The 27,997-nt window shown below is 47.0% G+C and overlaps 1 protein-coding gene across 9 annotated transcripts in view; it reads right to left on the bottom strand.

The window, feature by feature from the left end:
* LOC147638756 (uncharacterized) overlaps nt 1-27,997 on the bottom strand; it is a 233,883-nt gene that overhangs the window by 62,441 nt on the left and 143,445 nt on the right. For 8 of the 9 annotated variants that reach the window (XR_015265964.1, XM_086798726.1, XM_086798725.1 and 5 more), the window contains 4 exons: nt 25,015-25,240; nt 7,377-7,468; nt 7,138-7,266; nt 931-1,036 (listed from right to left, as the gene is read on the bottom strand). Coding sequence is in view for 8 of the 9 variants with exons in the window: in XM_086798726.1 (XP_086654852.1) it covers nt 931-1,036; nt 7,138-7,266; nt 7,377-7,468; nt 25,015-25,240 (553 nt within the window). In the remaining variant the exon portion in view is untranslated. The remainder of the gene's footprint in view (nt 1-930; nt 1,037-7,137; nt 7,267-7,376; nt 7,469-25,014; nt 25,241-27,997) is intronic. The other variant, XM_086798732.1, reaches the window with a different exon arrangement.

The raw sequence follows: 27,997 nt of genomic DNA, 5'->3' as shown, positions 1-27,997 counted from the left end.
CTCCCCAAATGTGCCAAGTTGTGATGCTGGCAACTGTCCTATATGGCATGGAACATGGTCTCTCATGTTTATATTTCTTTGTGTGTTGCTATTCTCCTTGAGTAGATCCTTCTGTAGTAGCAACTTGAGTGCCCACCCGAAGGTGGCTTGGTCTTCCACCTGAAGGTGGTACAAATATGGCCGGGGAACCTGCAGGGATTTGAACTCGGGACCTCTCCCTTCCTGGTCACAAACCAACACTGCTAGGCTACACATCCATTGATGCGTCTGTACTTTCCTATTCAAAGAACCTAAGCATCCTGGTTGTTGCTCTGTAATGCCAATAATCCCTTTCAATATAAAAGGAACTGAGCCATGAGGCAAGGGGGAGGGGATGGGTGGCTGACTTGAGCACTTTTTCAAAAAAGTGCTTCCTTACCCACGAGCTTGTAGCCTGGTGGTGAGAGGTTTTGACTGCCAGAGTAAGAACATACGTTCAAACCCATGAGCATGTAGCCTGGTGGTGAGAAGTTTTGGCTGCCAGGGTAAGAATGTACGTTCAAACCATCTCAGCCTACATTAGTGCCATGCATGTTCCTTAAATTAAATAAATGCATACACTCTCCAATGAAGAAAAGTGGATCCTTGCATTTTCTTGTAAAGAAAGAAAAAACAGATGGAAGAAAAAGGCCTGCAGCACTTTTTATGCCAGCTATGGCATCTTTGACTATATAGTACTTTATGATGTGTATCACCACTCTTTATACCAGTTATGTCATCTTTGACTATATAACGCTGTATGATGCTCTACTAAAAACCACGTGTTTTGAGAGAGAAAAAAAGTTAGTTCGTTTCACTTTAAAAGGAGAAAAAATCAGCCATCTATCATGTTTTTGAGCTTATTTCTACACCCTTCAGAAATAAAGAAGGATTATGCTATCTCATGCATACCTTTTATGCAATCTGTTTGAAATATTCTTACAAGCTCCTCAAGTACTTGATATTGGTAGCTAGCAAGGTCAGGAAGAGGTTGTAGTCCCAAAGGATGAGGAGGATCCTGCTATCCCAAAAGAAAGGGCATCAATAAAGAAGAAATACTCAAAAACATTATTCTTTACCATGTGTTAAAGCTGAAAGAAACTCTTGCTTTAGTTCTTTATCTTTAAGACATGAATATAACAACTTTCACAAGTGCAGCCCTATATAACTTTTTTTATTAAAGAAGTTAAGTGTCTTGCTTTTTGCATTAAATTTGATGGCACCATGGCTTTGACCCTGCATCTGATTCCCTCGCAAGATTGTCTGGCTTCCTCATCATAGTTTGCTTCCCAAGCCTCGAAAAAGACTATATCCCTCTCCTACAGTCAATTGGTCAATCGGTTGGACAGGTTTTGGAATCCCAGGAGACTGCCGCCTCCGTGGTGGTAAGGTTAGCTGGGATTCCCTCCATCATTGCCTGTCCGGAGGCTCTCCCACAGGTCATCGTGCTTCCCAACATTCTCAAGGAGGGGCCGATACTGCAACGTGTGGAGTATTCAGGTCTCCCCTGGGTAGTGCTTCATTTGCAAACAGATGGGGCAGTTGGGCAGTGACAGCAAGAGGGCCAGATTGGTGAGACCCCTGAGTCAACGGTACCTATTGGCAATAATTGTTATGACAATTATATCAACACCACGATCTTGACGGAAATGTGGACCCACCTCCCACAAGAGGTTCAGGATTCCTCTGCTCAGATGCCACTCTCCACGAGGTTATTGGTCAGGCGTTCCCAGCCCGTATGGTACAAGAGGGCGCACAGGTGGGAGGGAGGGGAGGGAGAGATGCGCAGGAGAGAGAGACGGGGGGAGGGCAGAGAGAGAGCGAAGGGCAGGCAACGTGAGGGAGAGAGAGAGCGAAGGGCAGAGAGAGAAAGAAAGAAAGAAAGAAGGAAAGATTTTATTAACGTCTTCCAAAAGACCGAACTCGGCCTATGAGACAAATCGGTGTACCTGTATGGGGTATCCTCTATCATCCCAACAAAATGAAAAAGTACTGAACTAAAAAGCTGAATCTGGGTGTGCAATAAGTACAATGAGTGGTGAAGGGGATGGAGCTCTACTACTAGGAGAATGCAAAGCTATATGCATGGAGTATACAATCATGATATGCAACCTAGCTAGCTCCATCCTGTACCATACTGAGAGAGAGAGAGAAATGAAATGAAATGTTATATTAACGTCTTCAAAAGGCCATAATGACCTATGAGACAAAAAGTTACATCATGGTGGATCTGATACGATGTCTGGATAAAAAAACCAGATAATGAAAAATAAAGAGAGAGAGAGAGAGAGAAAGAAAGAAAGTTATATTAAAGTCCACGGGAGGCCGAATCCGACCTATGGGACAGAGGTACATCCATTTACATTCCACTCTGGGTATCGATGCCAAAGAGGCATAAAACTGAAAAAAAATAACTCAAAATGAACTCTTAAGACTCTTAAGAGTTTAAATTACAATGGGTTCTATTGCATCTAGTTCGAAATTGAGGTTCAAAATAAAAATAGCTATATTTCATCCATGGATGGATTTGCTCTTGAGGGGGGTGGGATACGGAATTCTTTAATGATTGCTTGTCCTCCTCTGTATATTGCCCATTTGCCATTCTTTCTTGCTTCTTTAACTTTATTCAGCTCTGCCGTTCTGTTCTTGAGTTGTAGCGGGGTAAGTTCATCAGCTATCCATACCTTTGTCCCTTGGAGAGACCTTGTTTGCTTCATCACTGCTATTTTCTCATTGTTGTCCATATAGGAGACTTTTGCCTGTGTACCCTTTACTATAATAGAGATAGGGTCTCCTAAGTCCACGAAGGGGACTACTTTGCTTACCCTCTTGGCAGACACGAGGCCGAGCCATGATGTACCTAGATAAAGGACCTTGACAGATTTCTTCGGCACCAGCACCAGCAACCCAGCCCACACACCTCCTAATACCTCCTCCACTGGGCCATCAGGGCACCGACCACGCTCCCAGGGAGTCACCACTGATAGAGCAGCTATCTTATGTCGTGCTCGTCGGCCACGCCCACCAGGATCCCGACCATGGCATCCTCACCATCGCCAGATCAGAGCCAGTATTGCTCAGCATCGGAGGCGCCTACCTCGCTTCTACGACCTCTCCATTCTAGACAGCCCCATGGCGGAGATACTTGATCTAAGGAGAGGGCAACACTTCAACTGATCAGCATACATGGATCTACCTGATAGACATTTTTCAGTATTTTCTAGTATTTTCTACTCAGTATCATCTCGGAGTCTTACAGTTCTGTTCTTATAGCTGTAGGACAATCAATTTATTGTACTTTTTAGTCTCATTTAGTTGTTCTCTTTGATGAGACACCAACTTCAGATGTACTCTCAGTTTTGGTCTCATAGGCCATTATGGCCTCTTAGAGACGTTAATATATCATTTCATTTCATTTCTCATGGAGTTTCTTGTATGGTTTAATCCACCTTAATTCTTATGCTTAATCTTGTGTTTATCACGATGATCAATCCCATATTAGGATTGTTAACAAAAGATTGTTGGGATGAGGATGACAGTTTGAGGAGACCATCCACTCTTCATTATTCATGGTCTAATAGGAGAAGGGATGCAGGATGCCAAGATTGTGGGCTCGTGTGAAGATCAAACATGCTGAATCAGCTGTGTCATGTGCTGTTTAATGTGGATGATTGGGTGCTCGATAGAGGGGGGCATACTTTTATTAATGGAGGCACCTCTAAATTGGATCATTGCGTAGTGGTTTTATGCACTAGAGAATCGAGATCCGAGTCGTCATGGACCCACACCCCATGTACGCATCCGTGATCATTTGTTTTTAGATGCAGAGCTATCACGTCGTATGCTTGAGATTTGGAGATCTCATGATTTCCCGCAAGCCTCGCAAAGCCTGGCCTTTGCTCTTTGTGATATTAGTGACTTTTATCACACATGTGCCCTTTCTAAGAGGGAAGAGCCCTTGGATTTAGAAAGGGCTATTAGATGTAGACTGGCTCCCTTACACAAAGAGCACGAGAAACATCCTCATGCTCAATGCGTTGTAGATTCTTTATGTACTGTTAGAGCAGAACTTCATCACTCTCTTGAGTAGCCTGCGAAGTACCGTTACCATGCCCAGTAATCCTTTTGGACCCAGATGGGTAGAAGATGCAACAAACATTTCTTTGCTACTCACGGCCAATCTCATGCCAGAGATAGTGTCAAGCAGTTGCAGGATTCACATGGAACTCTTCACTCAGATCCTCTTATGGTTAGATAGATTGCCATTGATTTCTATCGCTAGCTTCTTAGTGCTGAGCCGCACTCTGATTTGAGACACAGGGCACAGAGGAAGGTTTGGAATGCATTGCCTTATTTGATCACTAAGGAGATGCGTGCCGTTGTAGATGCCCCTTTTTCTATGCAGGAGTTCAGTTATGCTCTCCGTGCCTTACCTCAAGGGAGGATGGTCTCTCCCCTGTTTTTTCATTACTTTTTGGGATGAGATTGGGGCTGAGATCACATCGGCTCTCCAGGAGATGTGGGAAACAGGTTCTATGCCTTTTTCTCTCACTGAGGGGCTTATCTATCTTATCCCTAAGAGAGGGGATAAGACATTGATTGGCCAGTGGAGACCTATCACCTTACTTGGGACTGCATATAAGATTCTTGCTAAGGCAATGGGCATCAGATAGATTGCAACCAATTTTGTAGGATGTACTTCATGATACTCAGAATGGATTCTTACACGGACGGAGCATCTTTGATAACATTTTCTCATTTTAGGAGGCCGTGGAATAGGCCAAAGTGAGCAATCAGCCCTTAGCCATTCTGCTCTTGTATTTTGAGAATGCCTACGATAGAGTGGATTGGGACTTCCTTGAGGGTACTCTTAGCCATATGGGTTTCTCTCAGAGATGGATCAAGGGAGTTTCATTATGCATGTATCGTGATGCCCATAGTAGTGTGCTCACTTGCGGTGATAGAGGAGAGCGGTTTCAGATTTCTCGTTCAGTACGGCAGGGTTGCCCTTTAGCCCCATTATTATATATCATAGTTGTAGAGGGCATGAGCATCTTCCTCCGCTCCACTGCTGGTATTTTTGGATTGAGGTTGCCCCTTCGTAATCAAGAGGAGTTGGTTGACTCTGAGTTAGCTGATGACACAGCCATGTTCTTGGAGGCCTCACACATATGCTTATGTTCCTTTCAGGTAGCATTGGAAGAGTTTTGCTTGGCAACAGGGGCACTCATTAATTGGCACAAATCTGTTGGTTTTTGGATTAGGACTCACCGAGAGTTTCTTTAGGTGCAGAGCTTGGTTTTACTTGGAATAGTAGAGGATGCACTGCTAGATATTTGGGATGCACTCACCGAGAGTTTCTTGAGGTGCAGAGCTTGGTTTTACTTGGAATAGTAGAAAATGCACTGCTAGATATTTGGGATGCTAGTTTCGGGTTGATATTCCTCCTCCACAGTAGTTTTCTCCGGTACTTATGAGTATCTGCAAGAAGCTTCTTCATTGGAGCTCTAGGAGATTAGATTTAGCCTCCAAAGCTTTGGTGGCTAATGAGGTATTGCTTGCCTCCCTCGGCTTGGTTTATTGCCTCTTGTTGGTGCTTCTCTCTTGTGTGCATTGGTCAATTGTTGAGATTGATCTGCAATTTTCTTTGGTCGGTTTGGATGGCACCACAAACACTCGTGCTAGGGTAGCTTAGCTCACAGATATTCAACCAAGACGAGAGGGGGGGCTCAATAATATTGATCCGGATGTTCAATGCAGGGTGTTGCTCTGCAAACTTGTGGTCATAGGTTTCCTACCAGGGACTGAGCCTTGGAAGGATTGTTTCTTCTCTCAGATTTCCGGATGTACACCCCATGTTGGGAGAGATTGGCTGCCCAGCACATGGTTTTTGTTCATAGAGGCTGATATCAGGGGACCATCTTCCCCTCTTACTGCAACCATTGCCAGAGTCAGCAGGGATGAGGCTAGTCGGCCACTTGGTGCATCTCGTTACATGCAGTCGTCATACACAGTTCTTGCTTGGAAGACCCTTAAGAGTCTTCCAGAGGATTGGAGAGCTGCATCCATTCAACATCTTAGGGGCTCTCGCATATGTATTGATCAGATTGATGCACCTATTCCATATGAGTGGCTCTTCGGGACCTTTCATGGAGACTATCATCCGAGTTGGCTGGGAGCCTTTTCGAGGATAGGCATACCTCTACAGGTAATTGCTCTCTCGGACCAGGAGGCTACATATTGCCTCGTTTATTCTATCATGCCAGCTATTTTTATTCGTAGAGGTATTGCCCACCATGGTTTATTACAGGATGTCCCTCACTCTGATTATACACCCCCCAAATAGAGGATTGACAATAGTTGGGAGATTGTTGCCAGTATTAGAGCATGGCAGATTTGGAGAGCTAGATGCACAGAGGCTATTGAGGGTGTCCAGATCTTTGGGTCTCAAAGTATTAGTACTATATGGGGTGATATCATCCATACTCTCATGGCTACTTGGGCTCGTATTTAGGGGTCCTCTTGTTCCGCGCAAGCAAAGCGCGTTGTATTTATGCAGGAGTGGGACCATGGCATTTTCTTTTCCTCTAGTTCCACAGGTCTCTCATGGCATCATGGTGCTCCTCAGTGGTTGAAATCACCTCACATATTGGGGTGATTCTATTCTATTCCGGCTTATAGCCGTCATTGTTGTATGCCTTTTTCATACTTAATAGAAGTCTCTTTCTTGAAAAATAAAAAAAGAAATAAAATAACATGTTTTTAAATGAAGACTGAAAATCTTGCAAATCCAAAAAGGCTATTACTCTCCTCTGCTGGAACAATCTACTCACTAAGAGGATATTGGATTGAGCAGTTTCTGTGGGTAGTTCTTCTCTTGATTGTTTGAGAAGACTAACCCACAGTTTATATGTACTCTTTTCACATTATTAATATAGATACTAAAAAAAATAAATGAAGACTGAAAATTACAGGATATTTAAGAATAATGTTTAGGTGTAAATGATTGACACGTTATGCATTTTAGGCTTTGTAGAATAAAACATACGAAGTTCAAATGTCTATGTGCTCCATAAAACATTGCAGACTCAATTCTAGCATGGTATTATGGACTCATACCAGCTGAAATCGACTTTCATCAATAGTAAAATGGTCTCCATCTAGACACATGTAGTACCAAAGAGGGATACTTTCTTCAATGGCCTCTTGTACAATGTTGATAACTTCTTCAGTAACCTCCATTTTTGCCTGTGTAAATATTCTTAAAATGAAAGTAGCATCTAAATGTATATATGATACTCTGCACATACGTTACAAAAAACTTTTCATTATATTTAAAGAGAACAACTGTAAATAACCTCATGCGCTTTCTCTATCCAGTTTTGCATTTGCTTTTTTGCTCCTTCGATTAAAACCTCCAAATCACATATATAACTACAAGCCTTGCTTGCTGCATAAACATCGATTTCTAACCTGTCAGTTTAAAAGCCCATAATCTTTCTTGATCAATTTAAGTTTAGGCGTGCAGCTTGCAAGATGTGTGAATACCTGCTGCTATGGTTTAAACACCTTATCAAGGCCTTAACGATAAGGGGAAAAGGGACTATGACCGCATACCGATGCGGTCTAGTCATGGCCGCCGCTCCACCTCTCCAAAACTATGTAGAAACACTCTTAGGCCCATCTCTACACAGTTCATCACTCATCATTGTGTATTTAGCTCATTACCTTACAAACACACCCTTAGCAAACTTAGCAACCATCTACGTCCCTCCCATGAGTGCCCTGGGTGTGGATTGCAGCCATAATTGTATGTTTAGTGCAAGATACTCTACTTCTCTCTATATTGTATATTCTTTTTTTTTTCCAAGAAATAGACTTCTATTAAGTATGAAAAAAGTGTACAACAATCACAGCTATAAGTCGGAATAGAATAGAATAACCCCAATATGTAAGGTGATCTCAACCACTGAGGAGTATCATGATGCCATGAGAGACCTGTGGGACTAGAGAAAAAGAAAATGCCATGGTCCCACTCCCGCATAAATACAACGCGCTTTGCCTGCGCAGAACGAGAGGACCCCTGAATACGAGCCCAAATAGCCATGAGAGTATGGATGATATCACCCCATATAGTACTAATGCACTGAGACTCAAAAATCTGGACACCCTCAATAGCCTCCGTGCATCTAGCTCTCCAAATTTGCCATGCTCTAATACTGGCAACAATCTCCCAATTGGTATCAATCCTCTGTCTGGGGGGTGTATAATCAGAGTGAGGGACATCCTGCAATAAATCATGCTGGGCAATACCTCTACGAATGAAAATAGCAAAGTTTCTATCACTGCCCTCGTAGAAAAGCTGCAGACCAGACTGGGAAAGCCAAGCAACTGCCCCCCAAGTCACATGCATGGTGTGGCCACTCAATTTGCCCATAAGTTGGGCTATAGAATCCCAAATATTCTGTGCAGTGCTGCATCCCCATAAACAATGCTGTATAGTCTCAGAATTTGCCGCACATCTCGAGCAAGTAGATGCTACACCGAAAACCGATCTCCACTGATTGGTGGGGAGACCACCATGTAAAAATAACCAAAAGAAATGAGAGATCTGGCTCCTTTTGTATGAATGCCAAAGCCTATGCCAATATCTGCCTTGTATCACTAGAGAGATATCATAACTATCCTAGTGAGGTCTGAGAGTAGGGATCTTATGCATCTGTTGAGTGATGAGAAGCTTGGCATTACAAACCGTGAAATTGAAAAAGGGAAGTTTTTTCAATGGTTCGAAGGCATCAATCCACTCCCGCTCACCTAGATCCCACTGAAGATATCTGATAGGATTGCCACCATATAGCCACAAACACCAAGAGCCATGAAGTAGTCACTATCTGAGGAGAAGGATCAGTGAAGTAGTGCTTCCCTGAATGACCAACAATCCTCACTGGACTAAGCCTAGTATTTGGGATGATCCCCCGCATGCTACATCTCCTCAATCTCCCTCCAGGCATGATAGAATAGATGATGCCATCTGTAGCCTCCTGGCCCGGGAGAACAATGACCTGCAGAGATATGCCTATCTCCCAACAAACACAGATGATAATCTCCATGAAAGGTCCCAAAGAGCCACTCATGCTGTATAGCTGCATCAATTGGATCAATACGTATACGAGAGCCCCTAAGATGCTGAATGGATGCAGCTCTCCGATCCACTAGAAGACTCTTAAAGGTCTTCCAAGCAAGAACTGTGTATGCACATCCCTCCCATCCTGACCACTGCATGTAACGAGATGCACCAAGTGGCTGACCGGCCTCATCCCTAATTAACTTGTTCCACATAATAGGTTGTGAGTCAGCATCATCCAAAGACCTAGCAAGCTACTGAAGAAATTGTATTGAAATTGCAGCCTCTTGAAACGGAGTGAACGCTGCTAGGAGAGGTGAGCTTGTGCTGCTTTGTCCTGCCCCCGCCTGCCCCTCTGTTGCCCCCGCCTACCCACTGCAGGCCCCCGCCTGCCCCTCTGCTGCCCTCGCCTGCCCCTCTGCAAGCCCCCGCCTGCCCTTCTACAGCCCCCCGCCTGCCCCTCTGCTGCCCTTGCCTGCCTTTCTACAGCCCCTGCCTGTCCATCTGTTGCCCCCGTCTCCCCATCTGCTGCCCCCGCCTGCCCCTCTGCTGCCCCTGCCTACCCCACTGCCTTTGCTACCCCAGCTGCTCCCGCCCTTCTGCTCTTGCCTCTGCCCCTCTTCTTCTGCACCCGCCTCTTTTTCAGCAACAATTTTATCTGGATTCAAGTCGGTGGCGCACTTTTTTTTGATTGGCTTTATGGCTTCTTCTTCCGCAGCCAATCTTTCGTCACCCCCACTAGCCAAGAGAATCATCAATTTTTCACAAGATGAGCTCACCTCTCTTCAGCATGACATTGACCTTGAGGTCTAGACCACCCTTGTTGCGAGAGTTTATGGTTCCCACCCCTCTCGTTTGCACGCCCGTGAATGGCTTCTAGCAACTCTCCCTTCGGAGCTGATTGTGCACTTCCAAGATACTCGTTTGCTTGGTCGAGTATTCTTCCAAGTGGACTTTCATTCTTCATAAGCTACTTCTCAGGTTTTCTTTTTTTCTCTCCAGAAAGGAGACTTCTATTAAGTATGAAAAAATTTTACAAAATGGAGATTTCACACCAAGAAAGGTGGAGATCTCAACCAATCAGGAGCCCTATGCTGCTAATAGGGTCCCGAATGAGAGGACGTGAAAAAGATACTGGATATGCAGGGTACAGGAGTTAGCGTGCCATGCATCCCCGTTCTCACTTGGGGGATAAAACAGTCAACAAGAACATTGGAAGCAAAATCCAAAACACCCCAATCTATGCAGCAGGGTCGAGTAAGGCTCGAACAGTAACAGATTGCTGCGGCAAGATGCCGGAATGGTGGAGTGCTAAGCAGGCAGAGAGGGTAGCTAAGCAAGGCTGCCAAATACATTTGTGCGTAATGAAGGTCAAGGATGCTCATCAGACGAAGTGCAAAATTGGTGAAGCAGAAATACACGAAGTGCTACATGAGTTCCAAGATGTCTTGCCCGAAAAATTGCCAACTGGGTTACCGCCAAAACGATCAGTGGATCACAAAATCGAACTCTTGCCAGGGCATAGTCCTCCGGCTAAAGCTCTATATAGGATGGATGCTACAAAGCTCAAGGAGCTCAAGGTGCAGTTGAACGAACTGGCCGAAAATGGAATGGTGTGCTCCAGCAAGTCGCCGTATGGTGCACTTGTGCTGTTTGTCACAAAGGACGGGTCAGCCAGGTTATGCACCGATTACAGAGCCCTCAATAAAATCACCATCAAGAACCGCTACCCCGTACCAGTAATGGAGGAACTCTTAGACCAATTGGCGGGAGTGAAGTACTTCAGTCGAATCAACTTACGATCCGGATATCATCAGATACGAATCGCCGAAGACGACATTAAGAAAACGGCGTTTCGCACAAGGTATGGAAGCTACGAATGGCTGGTGTTTCCGTTTGGGCTAACCAACGCCCCGGCCACCTTTTGCACGATGATGAATGATATCTTTAAAGATTATTTAGATGAGTTTTTGATCATATATATAGATAATCTGCTCATATACAGCAAGACTTTGAGTGAGCATAAAGAACACTTAAGAAAGGTCTTCCAAATGTTACGGCATCACAAACTGTATGCCAAGCCAGAGAAATGTGAATTTGCAGTCACTGAAGTGGAGTTTCTCGACTTCGTGGTCAATCAAAAAGGGGTACAAGTAGACTCCAAGAAGATCGAGGCAGTGGTGAAATGGAATGCACTCCGAACTGTGTGTGAAGTTCGCGAGTTCGTAGGTTTCACACAATTATGTCGAAAGTTTATCAAAGATTTTAGCAAAATCGCCACCCCACTCACTGATATAACTAAAGGCATCAAGCCTTTTAAGTAGACAGATATAGAAAAGAGCACTTTCCAAAAGATGAAAGTCGCAATGTGTAGTACCCCGGTGCTTAAGCTCGCAGAGTTCAACAAGGCGTTTGAGATCCACACGGACGCATCGGACGGGGCCCTTGGAGGAGTTTTATTACAAGATGGACACCCTGTCGCATATGAGTTTCGCAAGTTCAGCGATGTAGAACGCGGATGGACCACACATGAAAAGGAAATGCAAGCAGTGGTTCATTGCCTTAGGAAGTGGCGTCATTATGTGCAAGACAAGCACACGAAAGTTCTTACAGATAACATATCTCTGAAGTACTTTCAGACGCAACCCAAGTTGTCACCAAAACAAGGCAGATGGCAGGATTTCATCGCAGAATTTGACATAGACATTATTCACAAGCCGGGGAAGCAGAACTTGATGCCAGATGCTCTAAGCCGTATGCCGCTGTTGAATGCAGTGTGTGTTGCAAATGGGGCACTGTTAGACAAGAACAGAGATGCTCAGAAGTTAGATGTAGCAGTCATTCGCATGGCCACGGAGTTGCACAATGGTACATTAGCCGTGGGTTTATTTGAATTCAAAGATGGAATATTCTACGCCCACCAAAAGGTGTATGTGCCCAATGACCCGGACCTCAAAGCCATGCTACTTTGGGAAAACCACGAGTGTAAGCTAGCCGGGCATGGTGGGCAGAAGCGCTCGCTCGAGCAGCTTTGACGTCATTTCTTCTGGCCACGCATGACTGAGGATGTCATCGAATATGCTCGTACATGCCCAACTTGTCAACTCGTGAAGGCACAGCGAGTCAAACTGGCTGGTTTACTACAAACCATGCCCGTCCCGTCAAGGCTGTGGGACATTGTCAGTATGGACTTTATTGTGGATCTCCCGGAGTCCCATGGATACAACACCAGGACCAAGTATCCCTCATGAAATTCGTCATCACGTCTCTTCTTGTTGGCATGTTTGACATATCTGACTTTGCTTTGTTCTAGATTCTGCTATGCAACCCGCATTCTCTTCTCCCATTTCTGCAAAAAGTCCTCTGCATCTGCATCTTCGGCATGCACATCTCCTGTGGCAATGGCGAGAGGTGTAATGACCTCTTTACCGGTGGCCAACTCAAACAGCGTGTACCCGGTAGCACTGTGCACGGAGTTGTTATAATGGAATTCTAAAATTTCTAGGTAGTTCGCCCAATCCTTCTGATTGGCATGAACATAATTGTGAATGTAGTCTTCTATGCCTTGATTGATTCGCTCCGTTTGACCATCTGTCTGTGGGTGATATGCTGAAGACATGCGCAACTGTGTATCCATTAACTTGAACAGTTCTCTCCACATATTGCTCATGAACCTGCTATCCCTGTCTGACACAATAGCCGTTGGCAGCCCATGGTATTTGAACACCAGACTAAAATAGAGCTTTGCAGTCTGATAGGCCGTGAGAGGTGGTTTTGATGGAATAAAGTGTGCCTGCTTCGAAAAATAATCCACTCCCAAAAAACGCCCCCCACAGGCTAAAACAGTGCTATGAGCCTCCCTGTATAGGCAAGACACACCTCTAATCCAGTTTTTGGAAAACCCCATGTGTGCCATAGTGCCCTCCAAAAAACCCCAATCCACTCTGTCATAAGATTTTTCAAAATCAAGCAAAAGAATGGCAAGAGGCTGCTAACTAGCCTTTGCCCACTCGACAGCTTCCCAGAAAGAAAAGATGTTATCAAATATACTCTTTCCTTGGAGGAACCAATTCTGGGTATCATGGATAGTCCTTTGGATAATCGGCTGCAACCTTATACTCAAGGCTTTAGCTAAGATTTTATATGCAGAACCAAGGAGGGTGATGGGCCTCCATTGCTTGATGTTAGTCTTGTCCCCACTCTTGGGGATAAGGTGAATCAGTCCCTCCTTGAGAGATATGGAGGCATCATACCCGACGCCCACATTTCCAGAAGGGCAACAGTGATAGCATCTCCAATATGATCCCAAAAAAGAATAAAGAAGGCCGGGGAAAGACCATCATCCCCGGGGCATGAACCACTGGAAAAAGCATGCAGAGCGTGAAGGAATTCATCCTTCGAGAAAGGGGCATCCAAGGAAGAACACATAGCATCTGTAATGAGCCTGGGCATGCACTCCCAAACTTTATGCTGTGCCACCTCTCTCTGAGGGGAGGGCACCTCTGCAGTCAACAAAGACCGATAAAATTCTGAAGCAATATCCCTCACCTTATAAGGCTCAATCTGAACCTCACCCTGTGAATCCTGCAAGTACCTCACAGAGTCCCTGCTATGGGAAGGCCTGTGTGCTGAAAAAAAACTCTTTGTTGCATCTGCCACCCATCTGAGTCCAAAAGGCCTTGTTCGCATGAAAGGCGAACTCAGCCCTCCTGTCCATGGCCAACTGCAGCTCTGCTCTAACTGTGGTCAAGAGGTCTGTAATCCAAGTGCATGTGGATGCTTTTCATGTTCCCTCTGAAGAGCAGCAATCCTATGCCTAATAGCTCTCTCCTTGTCCAAAGCCTCCTGCTTCTTAGACAAGGCAATGCTATGATAATGATGGCTGGTCCTCTCAGGAGCTAGCGCAATATTATGACGAGGATCAGGACTGTCACAAGATCTCCATATCTCTCTGATCTCAAGGGAAATGTCAGCATCTAGATAAAGAGAGTCAGGGGGGATATGGATATGGGGAGAGGCCGAGCGGGCCCCAGGCTCCCTGAGACACAAAACGACAGGGCAATGATCGGATTTGGTGGTGCTAGGCATAATAGCAATGGTGCCTCCTCTGTCCAAGGATCAATCATCCACATAAAACCTGTCCAGACGTGCAAAGATGCTCTCATCCCCACTCCTGCGGTTATGCCAAGAGAAAGATAAGGAATTTGGCCTTCTCTGGAAGTCATCCTCAGTCTAGCAATCCCTGCCAAAAAAGGAAAGCGTGAACCTCTCCCATGAGGCTCGCTCCAAAGGGTGTAAACCCCCTTCGCGTCCACCCTCCTTGTCAGAAGGTTGCTCAACCATATTAAAATCCCCTCCCACTATCCAATGATCAACCTGGGAATGACATTTGTAATGGTGTCCCAAAAGGCCACCCTTTCACCTCTCACGTTAGGTGCATAGATATTCAAGATTCCCAATTTCTGACCCTCATGCATGATCAATCTAAGAAGATGATGGGCAGCCTGAGGACGCCTCTCATAATGCTGGAGGATGGGAAAATCCATAGGGCAAAGTCCACTGACATGCCCTTGTCCGAGGCCCTGCACTGTGCCTGCATATGTACGAGAAACCTGTTCGCCCTGCGGGGCATCAAGGGCAATGGCATCATGCTGAAAATCCGGCAATACATGATCCCCACTGTGTTGAACATCCTGCATATCACCCCCTCCAAGTAGAGAGGACTCCACAAGATCATCCTGATCTGAAATATCATCTCTCTGCAAAGATGCATCACCTGACACATCCCTTTGACTAGAAACATCATCTATCTGTATGTGATCCGAGGAAGCCTTCCCATCAATCGCACCAGGGGGGCGGGCGTGCGAGACAACATGCCACATCTGGCGGACTGAAGGACGGGAAGGAACCAAGGGAGGTGGCTTCTGAGAGGCATGCTTACGAGGCCTCCTACGACCTCAAGACCGAGGACAATCTCGAGCAAAGTGACCCTGTTGGTGATGCCACGGGCAATCTCCATACGTTGCTTCAAAGGGCCACAAGGGCTCGGAAGCAAAACATAGTCCTCAAAGAGCTCAATGCCACGGGCAAGAACCATGGACAGCATCCGCTGAGGCAGTGACCACAAGGGCAGAAGATGTCGGCAAGGCGTGAGGGGGGGCACTTGAAGAACAAGCCCAAAGGCAGACCCGATGGCCTCTAACATAGGCCAATATGCGCGCGGAAGACCTGGAAATCTGAGAGTAATCGGGAAACGGTTCTGGTCTTCCTCAAAAGGGTCAAAATAGCTGGAGTAGGGAAGAAAGAATATCTTCCTTGGGCCCAATGGCAAAGGGTTGCCCTTCAAAACCTCTGAGGTTGCATCCTCACAGTCAAAATCCACTTGGAGGAAACCTCTTCCAAGCAACTTGACATCAAACCTGAAAATCTGAGAGTAATCGGGAAACGGTTCCGGTCTTCCTCAACAGGGTCAAAATAGCTGGAGTAGGGAAGAAATAATATCTTCCTTGGGCCCAATGGCAAAGGGCTGCCCTTCAAAACCTCTGAGGTTGCGTCCTCAGAGTCAAAATACAATTGGAAGAAACCTCTTCCAAGCAACCTGACATCTCGAAAGTGTAGAGCGAGGTCGGAGGGCAGAGCCGCCAGGACCCAATCCCGAGCCTGGAGACGGGATGGGTGAGATCCAAAGATTCTGGCAATGAGGGTCGTTTTGGAGTCTTTCTCTATTTCGGCGTAGAGGACCGCGAGCTGGGCTTCGAAGAAAACAATGGTTCGCCCGGCCGAGGGAGAATGATTAGACATGATGCTAATCGAAGAAAAAGGTCGACTTGAACCCGGATGATGAGTAATCCGAACCAAGGGGAAGAGGAAGGTGACGAGGCGGAGGAAAGGAAAGGAGGGAGGAAAAATGAACAGCAAAAAAGGGAAGAAAGGGGGAGAGGCTAGACACAAAGGCGAAGAGGGGCGGGGGAGGGGCAGTACAGCAGCGCTGCGCTGAGGGAAGAGGTGGAGGAAGGAGGGGAGGCGATTAGAGGAGAAATGGGCGGGCAAAGGCAAGGAGGGGAGGCGGAGGAGGAAGGGGGGCGAAGCAGCAGGGAGGAAGAGGGGCACAGCGATGGAGGAGAGAGGGGCGCAGCGATGGAAGAAGGAAGTGATAGGAAGGAAGAAGGAGGGGGCAGCGATGAGGGAAGGAAGCGAAGGCAGCGAGGAAGGGAACGAGTCAGCCAGTGATGGAGGAAGAGGGGCGCAGCGAAGGAGGAATGAGGGGCGTAGCGAAGGAGGAAGGAAGCGATTCAGGTTCGGGGAGCTCGCCGGCTGTGCGCAGTTGATGATCGTCGATCACAGTGACCTTCTACAAGATGATGAAGAGGGGCGCAGCGAAGGAGGAATGAGGAAGAAGGAAGAGGGTCACTTTGCTCGAGATTGACCTTCTACAAGATGATGAAGTGCAGCGCAGCGAAGGAAGAAGGAAGCGATTCCGGTCTACTTCTCAGGTTTTGGTTGGCAACTCCTTCCTCTTGGTCCTAGGAAGATTTTTTTCAGTCAGTACCAGGAGGGCTTTGATCCAGTGGCGGAGGATCAGCGCCTTACCCTGGTCTCACTACGGTTCCCTGCTCTTCCTCGGTCCTATTGGAAGCTTTTAGCTTCAATAGGGGCCTCCTCAGCTTTTGTGGCCGCTACCGCCACTCTTGATGGTGTACCTCGGGTCCTTGTGCTTGTTCCTAATCCATCGATTACTGATGATCATGTTATGCTTCAGAGACCTGACTGATGTCATTTCCGCCAGAGGATGGAGATTGCAGGCAGACCTGACCAGTGTCGGGTTTGTCGACAGGGTCACATTGCTAGAGATTGTCCCAGATCGAGGGGCCATGCTAGGAGGTGGCGTGGTCCTGCCCATCAGAGGCCTTCTGCAGTTGCAGAGACTCCAGTTGCTCCTTTGCCACAACAAACCACACAGCGTTGGGTTGTGGTTAGGGATGGCACGCACCATCGGACCCCCGCACCTGCCCCTTCACCCACACCCCTTGTGGACCACCCTAACCCCTATGCAGCTCTTGCCTCACAGGATGTTGATTCTTCTTTGGAGGATGAGGCTTTGCAGGCACATGATCTGAATCCTTCACAAGAGGATGCTACATTATAGTTACAGGATGATTGTACCCTTGAGGATGATGTTGCGCATTCGCATTGTCATGGTACCTCTCTAGTTCTCAGGACTAGCCCTGGCTTTTTCCCGGAGTGGGAGAAAGAAAGAAAGAAAGAAAGATTTTATTAACGTCTTCCAAAAGACCGAACTCGGCCTATGAGACAAATCGGTGTACCTGTATGGGGTATCCTCTGTCATCCCAACAAAATGAAAAAGTACTGAACTAAAAAGCTGAATCTGGGTGTGCAATAAGTACAATGAGTGGGGGAGGGGATGGAGCTCTACTACTAGGAGAATGCCAAGCTATATGCATGGAGTATACAATCATGATATGCAACCTAGCTAGCTCCATCCTGTACCATACTGGGGGTATAAAATGGTATACAACAATGAAGGGGGTGTCCACAGCTCCTTGAAGAACATGCCTGGGTGTGCTCTGAAGCAAGCCAGTCGCTCCGCACCCTCCCTGTGAAACTAAGCTTTGATCTCTGTCATCTCTCTCTGGTATAGGCGTGGTGTCCGAAAGTGAGGTGTCCTCTGTCTCCTGCGGGCTCTGAGTGTCTCTGCTCTCTCCAGGGTACCTTGAGAGGGTCGGGGGGAGTAGCAGTTCTATTCAGACGGGAGCTACAGGGGAGACTGAGAGTGGTAGCACAGGATCCAGAGGCCAGATACATGTGGATCAGCTTACAGCTCTCACAAGATAGGGTTGTATACATAGCTCTATGTTACTTTTCTCCATCAGGATCCTCCTATGTCATTAGAGAGGACATGCCACAGGAGGAGAAGACAGGAGCCTCACCATACACTTGTCTGTCAGAGGAGATTATGCATTATTCTACACTAGGGGAAGTATTTCTTACGGGCGACTTCAATGCCCACACACAGAGCAGACAGTGTGAGGTGTATGACTATGATGACATGGAGATCCTCCACCCTGTGGATCCAGAGGAGATAGGGGCTAGTCAGGCATCAGAGGACACTGGACCAGACAGAGGACATTATGGGGACCACTTACTAGAGTTGGGAGCCAGGCATCGTCTCGTTATTTATAACGGGATGCTACAGTGGCCGGGATCAGGAGGGCTGAGATGCTTCCCACATGGGGGTCATACACGGACCGGAGGCACGGTGGTAGACTACATTATGGGGTCTTTGGGGAGGCATCACAACTTGTCACCTCATTCTCCATTCCACCTCGTCCTATTGGGGCAGATCATACATACTTGGCATTTTCACTAGCCGGATCACCAGTACCACCAGCCCCCCACATACCGACACCACACACTACCATCTACTTCACACATGACATGGCAGACATATACATTGGCAGAGTAGAGGATGGGCTCCTACTCATGGATCCCTTGGCACCTATGGATACCATTACAGCCCAGCTGGCATCACTCCTACACACGGCTACATTACAGAGCTTCCCACATCGTGTACACTCAAGAGAGCCTGCAAGATTTGGGACTATGCCCCAGAACAGATGGTATGATGACGAGTGCAGAGCCCTATACTCACGGCTCCGCATATAGAGAGCCTTGGGAGCCATCATAGAGCAGGAGTACGGGAGAGAGATGAGGAGACTTACTCGCCGCAAAAGGCGGGCCTTCGCAGAGATACAAGAGCTAGAGATCTTTCATTTCTTCATGAGTAGAGATAACCCTGTCTCATGGCGGCACTTCAGAGAGCCCTGGACACCGACACCTTTGCAGACCCACAGACATGGCACACATATGCAGAGGGCCTATACCACGCCCCACAGCAGCCACCTATACCTCAGCCCACAGGAGCCTCGACCTACCACAGCTAGCTTCTTTACCCACTCGATGGTACAGGAAGCTATCCGCCGCCTACAGCACGGACGGGCCGCCGACCATACAGGCCTGCAGGGTGAGCATCTCATATATGCAGTAGATTCTTTGGCTCCTTTTCTTGCACACTTGTTTAACAGGGCACTAGCAGAGGGTTTGCCTGTGGAAGGGACGATGCACACCATTGTGCCGATTCACAAAACAGGGGATATGCTCGATCCAAGCAACTACAGGACGGTTATGGTTGGCCACGTGCTGGCCAAACTCTATGGTGCAGTGTTGGAGCAAGAGCTTAGCTTATATGCTGAGCGAGCAGGTTTACGCTCAGCAGGGCAGGCAGGCTTGAGGAGAGCTTTCTGTACCACTGACCATGTATTCACTTTGAGATGTATGATTGATCACGCTAGAGTGAGGAAGAGAAAGCTCTATTGCTGCTTTGTGGATTTCCGCAAGGCATTTGACACAGTACCAGGAGAGAGGCTCTTTCAGCGCCTGCAGTCTCTTGGCATACCAGCAGATATGACATGGGGCATCTATGCATTATATGAGCAGGTTTTTGGGCAAGTCAGATGTCCAGGAGGTATGTCCGAGACTATCGCTAGCACCATTGGTGTGAAGCAAGAATGCCCACTTTCCCCCACGCGCTATTTGGGTTATACATTGATGCGGTGGCTGACTTCATTACACGGGGAGGCGGAGATGGGGTTGATTTAGCACGTACCTCAGTACATATTATGCTTTATGCTGATGATATTGTATTAGTGTCTGAGTCTCCAGGTGGTCTACAGCAGCATCTACATGCACTCAATGATTTCTGCACACAGAGGGGTCTTACTGTGAACCTTGGGAAAACCAAGGTTATGGTCTTTCATATAGCGAGACAGGGCAGGAGTCAGCTGACATTCACTCTCGCAAGACGCCAGGTGGAGGTGGTGACATCATACGTGTACCTAGGGGTTACCTTCTCTGAAGCAGCCACACGCTTCACCATGGGTTCAGCAGCCAGAGCTAGATTGACACGAGGATATGCAGCATTGGCTATGCTAGAGAGACAGTGCCACCAGGCGCATTTTCAGGAGCCTCCGACGAAGGGGTGGCTATTTGACACATTAGTCACACCGGCATTGATGTATGGAGCAGCGGTATGGGCGCCAGGCCTTGCTACCCATTGGTGGACACAGATAGAGAGACCACAGGCCCTCATGATGGCAAGCATGATATGCAGCAAACCGTCAGTACCTCATGACATTATCCGAGCAGAGTTTGCTGCGCCCCCTACGATGGTAGAGGCCATATTCTAGACTATATGCCTGCTAGACAGATTCACAGAGATGCCACAGGAGAGATTGTCATACAGAGCTTTTGAGGCATCTAGACAGCTGGCTGAGGCAGGAGACAGAGGATCATGGTATGCACAGGTCACACATTGGTTCTCACAGCATGGCCTAGACATGGATTATCTACCACCATTCCAGTATGACAGGGATGCACCACATATCCGTCTCTCTCATAGTGAGAGGAACAGAGTATTGAGACTGGATCTATGGCAGCTCTATACACGAGAGACATGGATATCGCCTACATAGCCTCTTCCACCGAAGATGCTATACTACAGAGATCACTTCATGAGTATCACTGATGATGGATTTATAGAGAGACCTAGATACATGCAGGGCTTTTACCACACGGCTCCCGAGTGGCTATTGGTCAGCTTAGAGTTTCATCACACCGATTGGAGATTGAGACTGGCAGAGCAGCACGGATCCCCCGAGAGGAGAGGGTATGCAGATTGTGCAGAGAGGAGGTGGAGGGTGAGGAGCATTATGTATGCAGATGCAGAGCATATACAGCCATCAGAGAGAGATATCCCATTTTATTCAGAGCCACATTCCCTATGCCAGATCTTTGAGGCAGCAGACCAGCGCATACTGGGGAGATTCATTCTAGACATACAGCGCCACAGAGAGACATCATTACAGGCTGAGACAGCTCCAGAGGGGGGACGACAGACACAGATTACTACATTTTTTCAGAGATCCATCCCACTCCCAGCCCCTACACGGCAAGGAATTACTCTCCAGAGAGCAGAGACACTGAGAGCCCGCAGGAGACAGAGGACACCTGGCTTTCGGACACCATGCCTATACCAGAGAGAGATGACAGAGGTCAGAGCTCAGTTTCACAGAGAGGGTGCGGAGCGACTGGCTTGCTTTAGAGCACACCCAGACATGTTCTTCAGGGAGCTGTGGACACCCCCATAATTGATGTATACCATTTTATACCCCCACTATGGTACAGGATGGAGCTAGCTAGGTTGCATATCATGATTGTATACTCCATGCATATAGCTTTGCATTCTCCTAGTAGTAGAGCTCCATCCCCTTCACCACTCATTGTACTTATTGCACACCCAGATTTAGCTTTTTAGTTCAGTACTTTTTCATTTTGTTGGGATGACAAAGGATACCCCATACAGGTACACCGATCTGTCTCATAGGCCGAGTTCGTTCTTTTGGACGTTAATAAAATCTTTCTTTCTTTCTTTCTTTCTCTAGCATGGCGAGAGCTGCATACTCTCGTGTGAGTCTATCCCTGGCTGCTTGTGGCATAGTAAATCTTCCTGGCGGAGTCGTAAATGTAATCCCCAAGTACACATATGAGCCTACCACCTCTGCCTGTCCTCCTGCTAGTGTGAAGATGGCCTATCGTCGAACCGGCCCTAAGGTACACATATGAGCCTACCACCTCTGCTTGTCCTCCTGCTAGTGTGAAGATGGGGTGGCCTATCGTCGAACCGGCCCTAAGGTGTGGAAAATTATGGCCTTGGTTTTCCCAAGGTTCACTGTAAGCCCCCTCTGTGTGCAGAAGTCATCGAGTGCATGGAGATGAAACTATAGTCCCATCCGCGACTCAGAGACCAGAATAATATCATCTGCATATAGCATAATGTGGACTATGGTACCTGAGATGTCTACCCCGTCCCCACCACCGTGACCAATGAAGTCAGTCACCTCATCGATGTATAGCCCAAATAGTGTAGGAGAGAGTGGGATCCTTGCTTCACACCTATGGTGCTAGCAATAACATCAGATAGCCCCCCGGGCATCGTATGCGCTCGAGGACCTGCTCATATAAAGCATAGATGCCCCAAACCATCTCTGATGGGATCCCCAATGACTGTAGGCGCTAGAAGAGTCTCTCTCATGGCACCGTGTCAAATGCTTTGCGGAAATCCACAAAGCAGCAGTATAAAATCTTCTCCCGTGCCCTAGCTTGGTCAATAAGACATCTTAGAGTGAATATATGGTCAATAGTGGAGAAAGCTCGTCGGAATCCAGCCTTCCCTAGTGCTTGCAGTCCCTCCTCCTCTGCATATGAGCTCGACTCTGCCTCGAGCACTGCGCCATAAAGTTTGGCCAATGTATGACCAATCATGATAGTCCTGTAGTTGCTGGGGTCTAGCATGTCTCCCAAAGTGTGGAGAGAGAGAAATGAAATGAAATGAAATGATATATTAACGTCTTCAGAAGGCCAAAATGACCTATGAGACCAAAAAGGTTACAACAATTGGTGGATCTGATACAATGTCTGTGTAAGGAAAGCTAAAAACAACTAAACAACTAACTGAAATTGAAACAACTATGAGGAAAAGTACGGTACTAGGAGCTCCTAATGGATAACATCTGGCAGGAAAACTCCAGCAACAAAGGTAAGCATCATACACATCACTATCCAAAGATGTCTCTCATCGGTCGATGGCGGATATCCTCAATGTCCTCCATGGTGAATACTCTGACTGGACGTCTCCCATGCCGTGCTAGTATGGTCTTGATCCTCTGTTGTAGTCTCCGCTAGTGTCGAGATGGGCCTCTCATCTTGGGGCGCCTAGACCGCCCCAGCTCTATAGCCCGATCAATCAGTCTTTTGAAGAGAGAGAGAGAGACATTATATTAACCGTCTTCAAAAGACCTAGTGGGTCTATGAGACGAAAAGTGATATAATAGTGTCCATGTAATCTCATCATGGTACAAAAGAAAACAAAGACTAGAGCTATGAGCATGGAATGTCAAATTCGAGCCATATGATACAAAGTGACCATCATCATCGTACAACCTTTGGAGCTAATCCCCTGGTAGGGGAAGGGGGCCGTCAAGGATATCGGGCATGGGGTTAGCCTGTAGAAGGCTCTGTAGATCTGCCGGGCATGGGAAGGTGGCTCTGCATGTTCCTCTCCAAGATCTCCTCAGAGGCCTAGGCACCGCGCTGATTTGGGTAATCCATGATCCTGAATAAGGGTCCAAACCCCGCTTTGAAGAGACAGCGGAACCTCCCTCGAATCTCATAATATATGGTGCACCTACATATAAATTGCTCCTCTGACTTGACCTTCTGCTGTTGGCACATAGTGCATATCCTCTCCTCACGAGGTATTTACATGGCTCTCCTTGTCTCTATCCGCACGCAGTGTGATGACACCACAACTCACCCGTTGCATCCACATGACATGTGACATGTATATGTCAAGGTATGTGGCCCTCAATATGAAACCATCCTCTGTAAGCCTCATGAAAGTATCCCATGTAGTACTGCCATTTGTGTGAGAGTGGCTCATGTGTTGTGATCCAGGTATCTTGTATGTATAGTCCCAATAAATCATATCCGCAATGCATGTGACTTGGGGGGCAATTGCTTGGCTCTCCTACTCCGGTCCACAGCTTTTTTACGAGGGCAATTGTACAGACTCTGCTATTTTCATTCGTAGAGGTATTACCCGGCATGGTTTGTTGCAAGATGTCCCTCACTCTAATTATACACCCCCCAGGCAAAGGATTGACACTAGTTGGGAGACTTTTCCCGTATTACAGCATGGTAGATCTGGTAGATCTGGACAGCTAGATGCATGGAGGCTATTGAGGGTGTCCGGATCTTTGGGTCACAGTGCATGAGTACTATATGGGGTGATATCATCCATACTCTCATGGCTACTTGGGCTCGTATTCAGGGGTCCTCTCGTTCCACGCAGGCAAAGCGCGTTATATTTATGCGGGAGTGGGACCATGGCGTTTTCTTTTCCTCTAGTCCCATAGGTCTCTCATGGCATCATGATGCTCCTCAGTGGTTGAAATCACCTTACATATTGGGGTGATTCTATTCTATTCCAGCTTATAGCCGTGATTGTTGTATGCCTTTTTCATACTTAATAGAAGTCTCTTTCTTGGAAAATAATAATAATAATAAATAAATCATATCTGATTATCCGGTTTCTGTTATCTTGAGAGAGCCTGATGAATGGGGAGTCCGGGTCATACTAGAGTGGGGGGAGGCGATCCATCCCGAGTCCCTACCTCGTGAACCAGGTGCATACTTGGCTATACCATGACTCGTGCCCATCTGCTGCTAGCTGTTCGGAGGACTGTAGAGCGAGCCTTGGGAGTCTCCAGGGCGCCATGGCACTGATCCTGTGAATGTATGTGAATGTTTGGAAGAGTGCCTCTACTACCATTGCTTGCAGGAAACTCTACCAGGATAATATCATGTGGGCCAATGGTTTGTTGCGTATCATACGGGGAGCATCATGACCTGAGGCCTCTCTATCTTCGGCCATTTGGTCGGCACTGGAAGATTAGGTCCCCAAAAAGGTGCTCCATACATCAATGCCGGAGTGACCAGAAGTAATAGTCACATCTTGGTCCTCGTCTCCTTGAAATGGACCTAGAAGCATACCCTCGCATCAGTGTAGACTCTGCAGCATGGCTCATCGAGAAGACCGGTCCTATAAAAGTGACTCTCAAGTGCACACATGAGTGTGCAATCTGGGCCTGCCCATGTAGGTGAAACTTACTCGAGATGCGAAAAGAGGGAGAGAGAGAGAGAGAGAGAGAGAGAGAGAGAGAGAGAGAGAGAGAGACCTATCCTTTGAAAATGCGAAAACAGAATTCGAGTCTCATCTTGAAAAACTTTGGCAAAAAATTCATCTTTTTCACTCTCTAGTATCTCCTTTTTCGTAGCTGCCTCAGTTTTTGCTTTTGGATTTTTAGAGGAATTCTTGGGCCCCACTTGATTGGAATTTGTAGTTTGTGCTTCACTAGTTGCCTTTGCTATGGCATCTGCTGAAAGAATTGCTTGTTGCAGAACCTAAAATAGAGACGAAAATCATGAAGGTTACAAACTATTAGTCATTAAAACTCCTCAGTTTATTTCAAACTATCAGGAATTGTGCCCAAATAAAACTTTCAAAATGTAAAGCCAAAGTATGAATCAAAGGAAAACATGACTCAAACATAAAAATAACAGCGTGACCTCCCAAATGGATGTTTGGCACCACATGCTTATCACAGTCCAGTTGAGGATGTACAAGACATTGTTTACAGGCTTGATCAGGGGAATTAAGAAAGCCCTCTCCTATTCCTTGTTATTTTCCCATATGTTGTTCTTTCACTTTGTAAGACCATTTTGCTGTGGAGTATAATCAATGGTAAGCTTCCCCTTAACACCATGATTCTTGTAAACTATAAAGCTCCTTGGGGGTGACCCGCTCTTTTCTCCATTTGCAAGAGCTAGGTGAGATCAATCATCCATTGGTTGGGGTCGTATGCATATATGGTACATTATTGAAGTGCTAGATATTTAGCCCAAGGTTTAAAACTGTAAGGTAAAGTGAAAAGATTACCAAAAGAGGATAAGATGTAGGTAGATCTACATGCTAGATGGCACCTAGCTTTTGTGATTACACTCACAATTAAGTGAATCTAAGGGGCTCTCGGTTGAAACACTTATGCAACCTTGTTCATTGTTTTCCATTATCCATTTTTTGGAAATTTATGCTCCATTTTCATCATCTGCCCATGTGCTTGCAAAAGTGTGCAAGCTGCAGGGCCAGCAGACCAGTGCCATCATCTTCATACAGTGGAGCCGTGCACAGCTCTGTGGCTGCAGCAATCGTGTCCCATGGAAGAAAGTTGAGAGTGCTGGGCTTGTATGTGAATTTCCTGAGAATTCTCCACCAAAATTTCTCGGCCTTTAGGCAATCCCAAAGGCAATGTCCCTGGGTCTTCACACAGGGGCACCGCATTGACTGCACAGGGTTGGTCCTCTTATGATGGCCGTGGCCAACCACATGTGATGTGCCATCAGCCATAGGAATAGAGTGAGTCCCAAAGCTGCACTAGAGCTGCTGCCAATAGTCCATGAAAAAACTGGGGGGATAGGCCCTGGGTTTGCCAAGTGGCAGTTGCTGCCGGGGTACCTGAGGTACCATCAAAGCTCTTGTAAAAGAATGCATTGGTGCAAGCAAGTCAAATACTAAAAAGAAGGGAATACCAGGAGCCTCCGGCCAGAGGGTCAGTTCCTTGCAATACAACTCTCGACTCCCACTATGGAGTCTAAGGGGCAGCTCTACCAAAGCTAGAGTCGGCACACAGAAGGGAGGGAACAATGAGCCATCTTTCGTTTTGGAATCTCACTATCCTCATCCATTGGGGGCGAAGGGGATAATCCTACTCCATGAGGCCTGGGTTAGGTATTAGTTGGCTCGAGTTCCCAACCATGAAGGCCAGAGGGGCTGAGTCCTCGATGCCGAAAATCACTAGCAGGATGTTATGCCTGGAACTCTCATAAGTCAGGAGATGAGGTCATGGGAGTGTGCCACTTCCGGGGGGCATGGCAGAATCACTGTAGAGACTCACGCGGGTTCCTCCCCATGGGCCTGCAAGCCTGTCTTGTTGCAAGGGGGGGCGGGGGGGGAGGGGGGAACCCGTAGAAGTGAGAGCCCACCATCTAAGCTGGAATATAGCAGGTATGACCCTAGAAGATGTGAGAAGGGTCCTATAGAAGTGGTCTCAGGGGAGACGCATAAGCTTGTTCCACATGAAGGGCTGCCAAACGTGTTCCTTGTCACAAGCAATTGGCAAGAAGGCCACGTGGGCAGGAGGCCTCTCAGGAGGCCTCTCAGGCACAGAAGAGGCTGGCTGCAAGCATCTCCTCAAAAGAGATGCTAAATTTGCGGGTTGGGGCTGCAAAGAAGATGAAAGATAGTGCTCATGGAGGAGCTGGAGTACACGTCCCGTTCGCGAACCTGCGTCGCCACTCCCCTTGTCTTCCTTTGCGCAGCACCCGCCTCCCTCCTCTTTTTTTTTTTTTTTTTGAAAGAGACTTCTATTAAGTATGAGAAAAACATACAACAATCACAGCTATAAGCCGGAAGAGAATAGAATCACCCCGATATGTAAGGTGATTTCAACCACTGAGGAGCATCATGATGCCGTGTAAGACCTGTGGTACTAGAGGAAAAGAAGATGCCATGGTCCCATTCCCGCATAAATATCACACGCTTCGCCTGTGCAGAATGAGAGGGCCCTTGAATGCGAGCCCAAGTGGCCATAAGAGTGAGGATGATATCACCCCATATAGTACTAATGCACTGAGACCCAAAAATCTGGACACCCTCAATAGCCTCCGTGCATCTAGCTCTCTAGATCTGCCAAGCTGTAATACTGGCAATAATCTCCCAATTGGTTTTAATCCTCTGTCTAGGGGGTGTATAATCAGAGTGAGGAACATCCTGCAATAAACCATGTTGGGCAATACCTCTACGAATAAAAAAAACAGAATCTGTACCACTACCCTCATAAAAAAGTTGCGGACCGGACTGGGAGAGCCAAGCAACTGCCCCCCAAGTCACATGCATGGCTCAGCCACTCCATTTGCCCATAAGTTGGGCTACAGGACCCCAAATCTACTGTGCAATGCTGCATCCCCATAGACAATGTTGTACGGACTCAGAATCTGCCGCACATCTAGGACAGGAAGGTGCTACACCGAAAACTGATCTCCACTGATTGGTGGGGAGACCACCATGTAAGAATAACCAAAAGAAATGAGAGATCTGGCTCC

The sequence above is a fragment of the Cibotium barometz genome, chromosome 5 (genome assembly GCF_041138505.1).
Source record: "Cibotium barometz isolate CiBa-2024 chromosome 5, ASM4113850v1, whole genome shotgun sequence".
Taxonomy (NCBI): Eukaryota; Viridiplantae; Streptophyta; class Polypodiopsida; order Cyatheales; family Cibotiaceae; genus Cibotium; species Cibotium barometz.
This window is presented reverse-complemented; position numbering and strand designations above follow the sequence as displayed.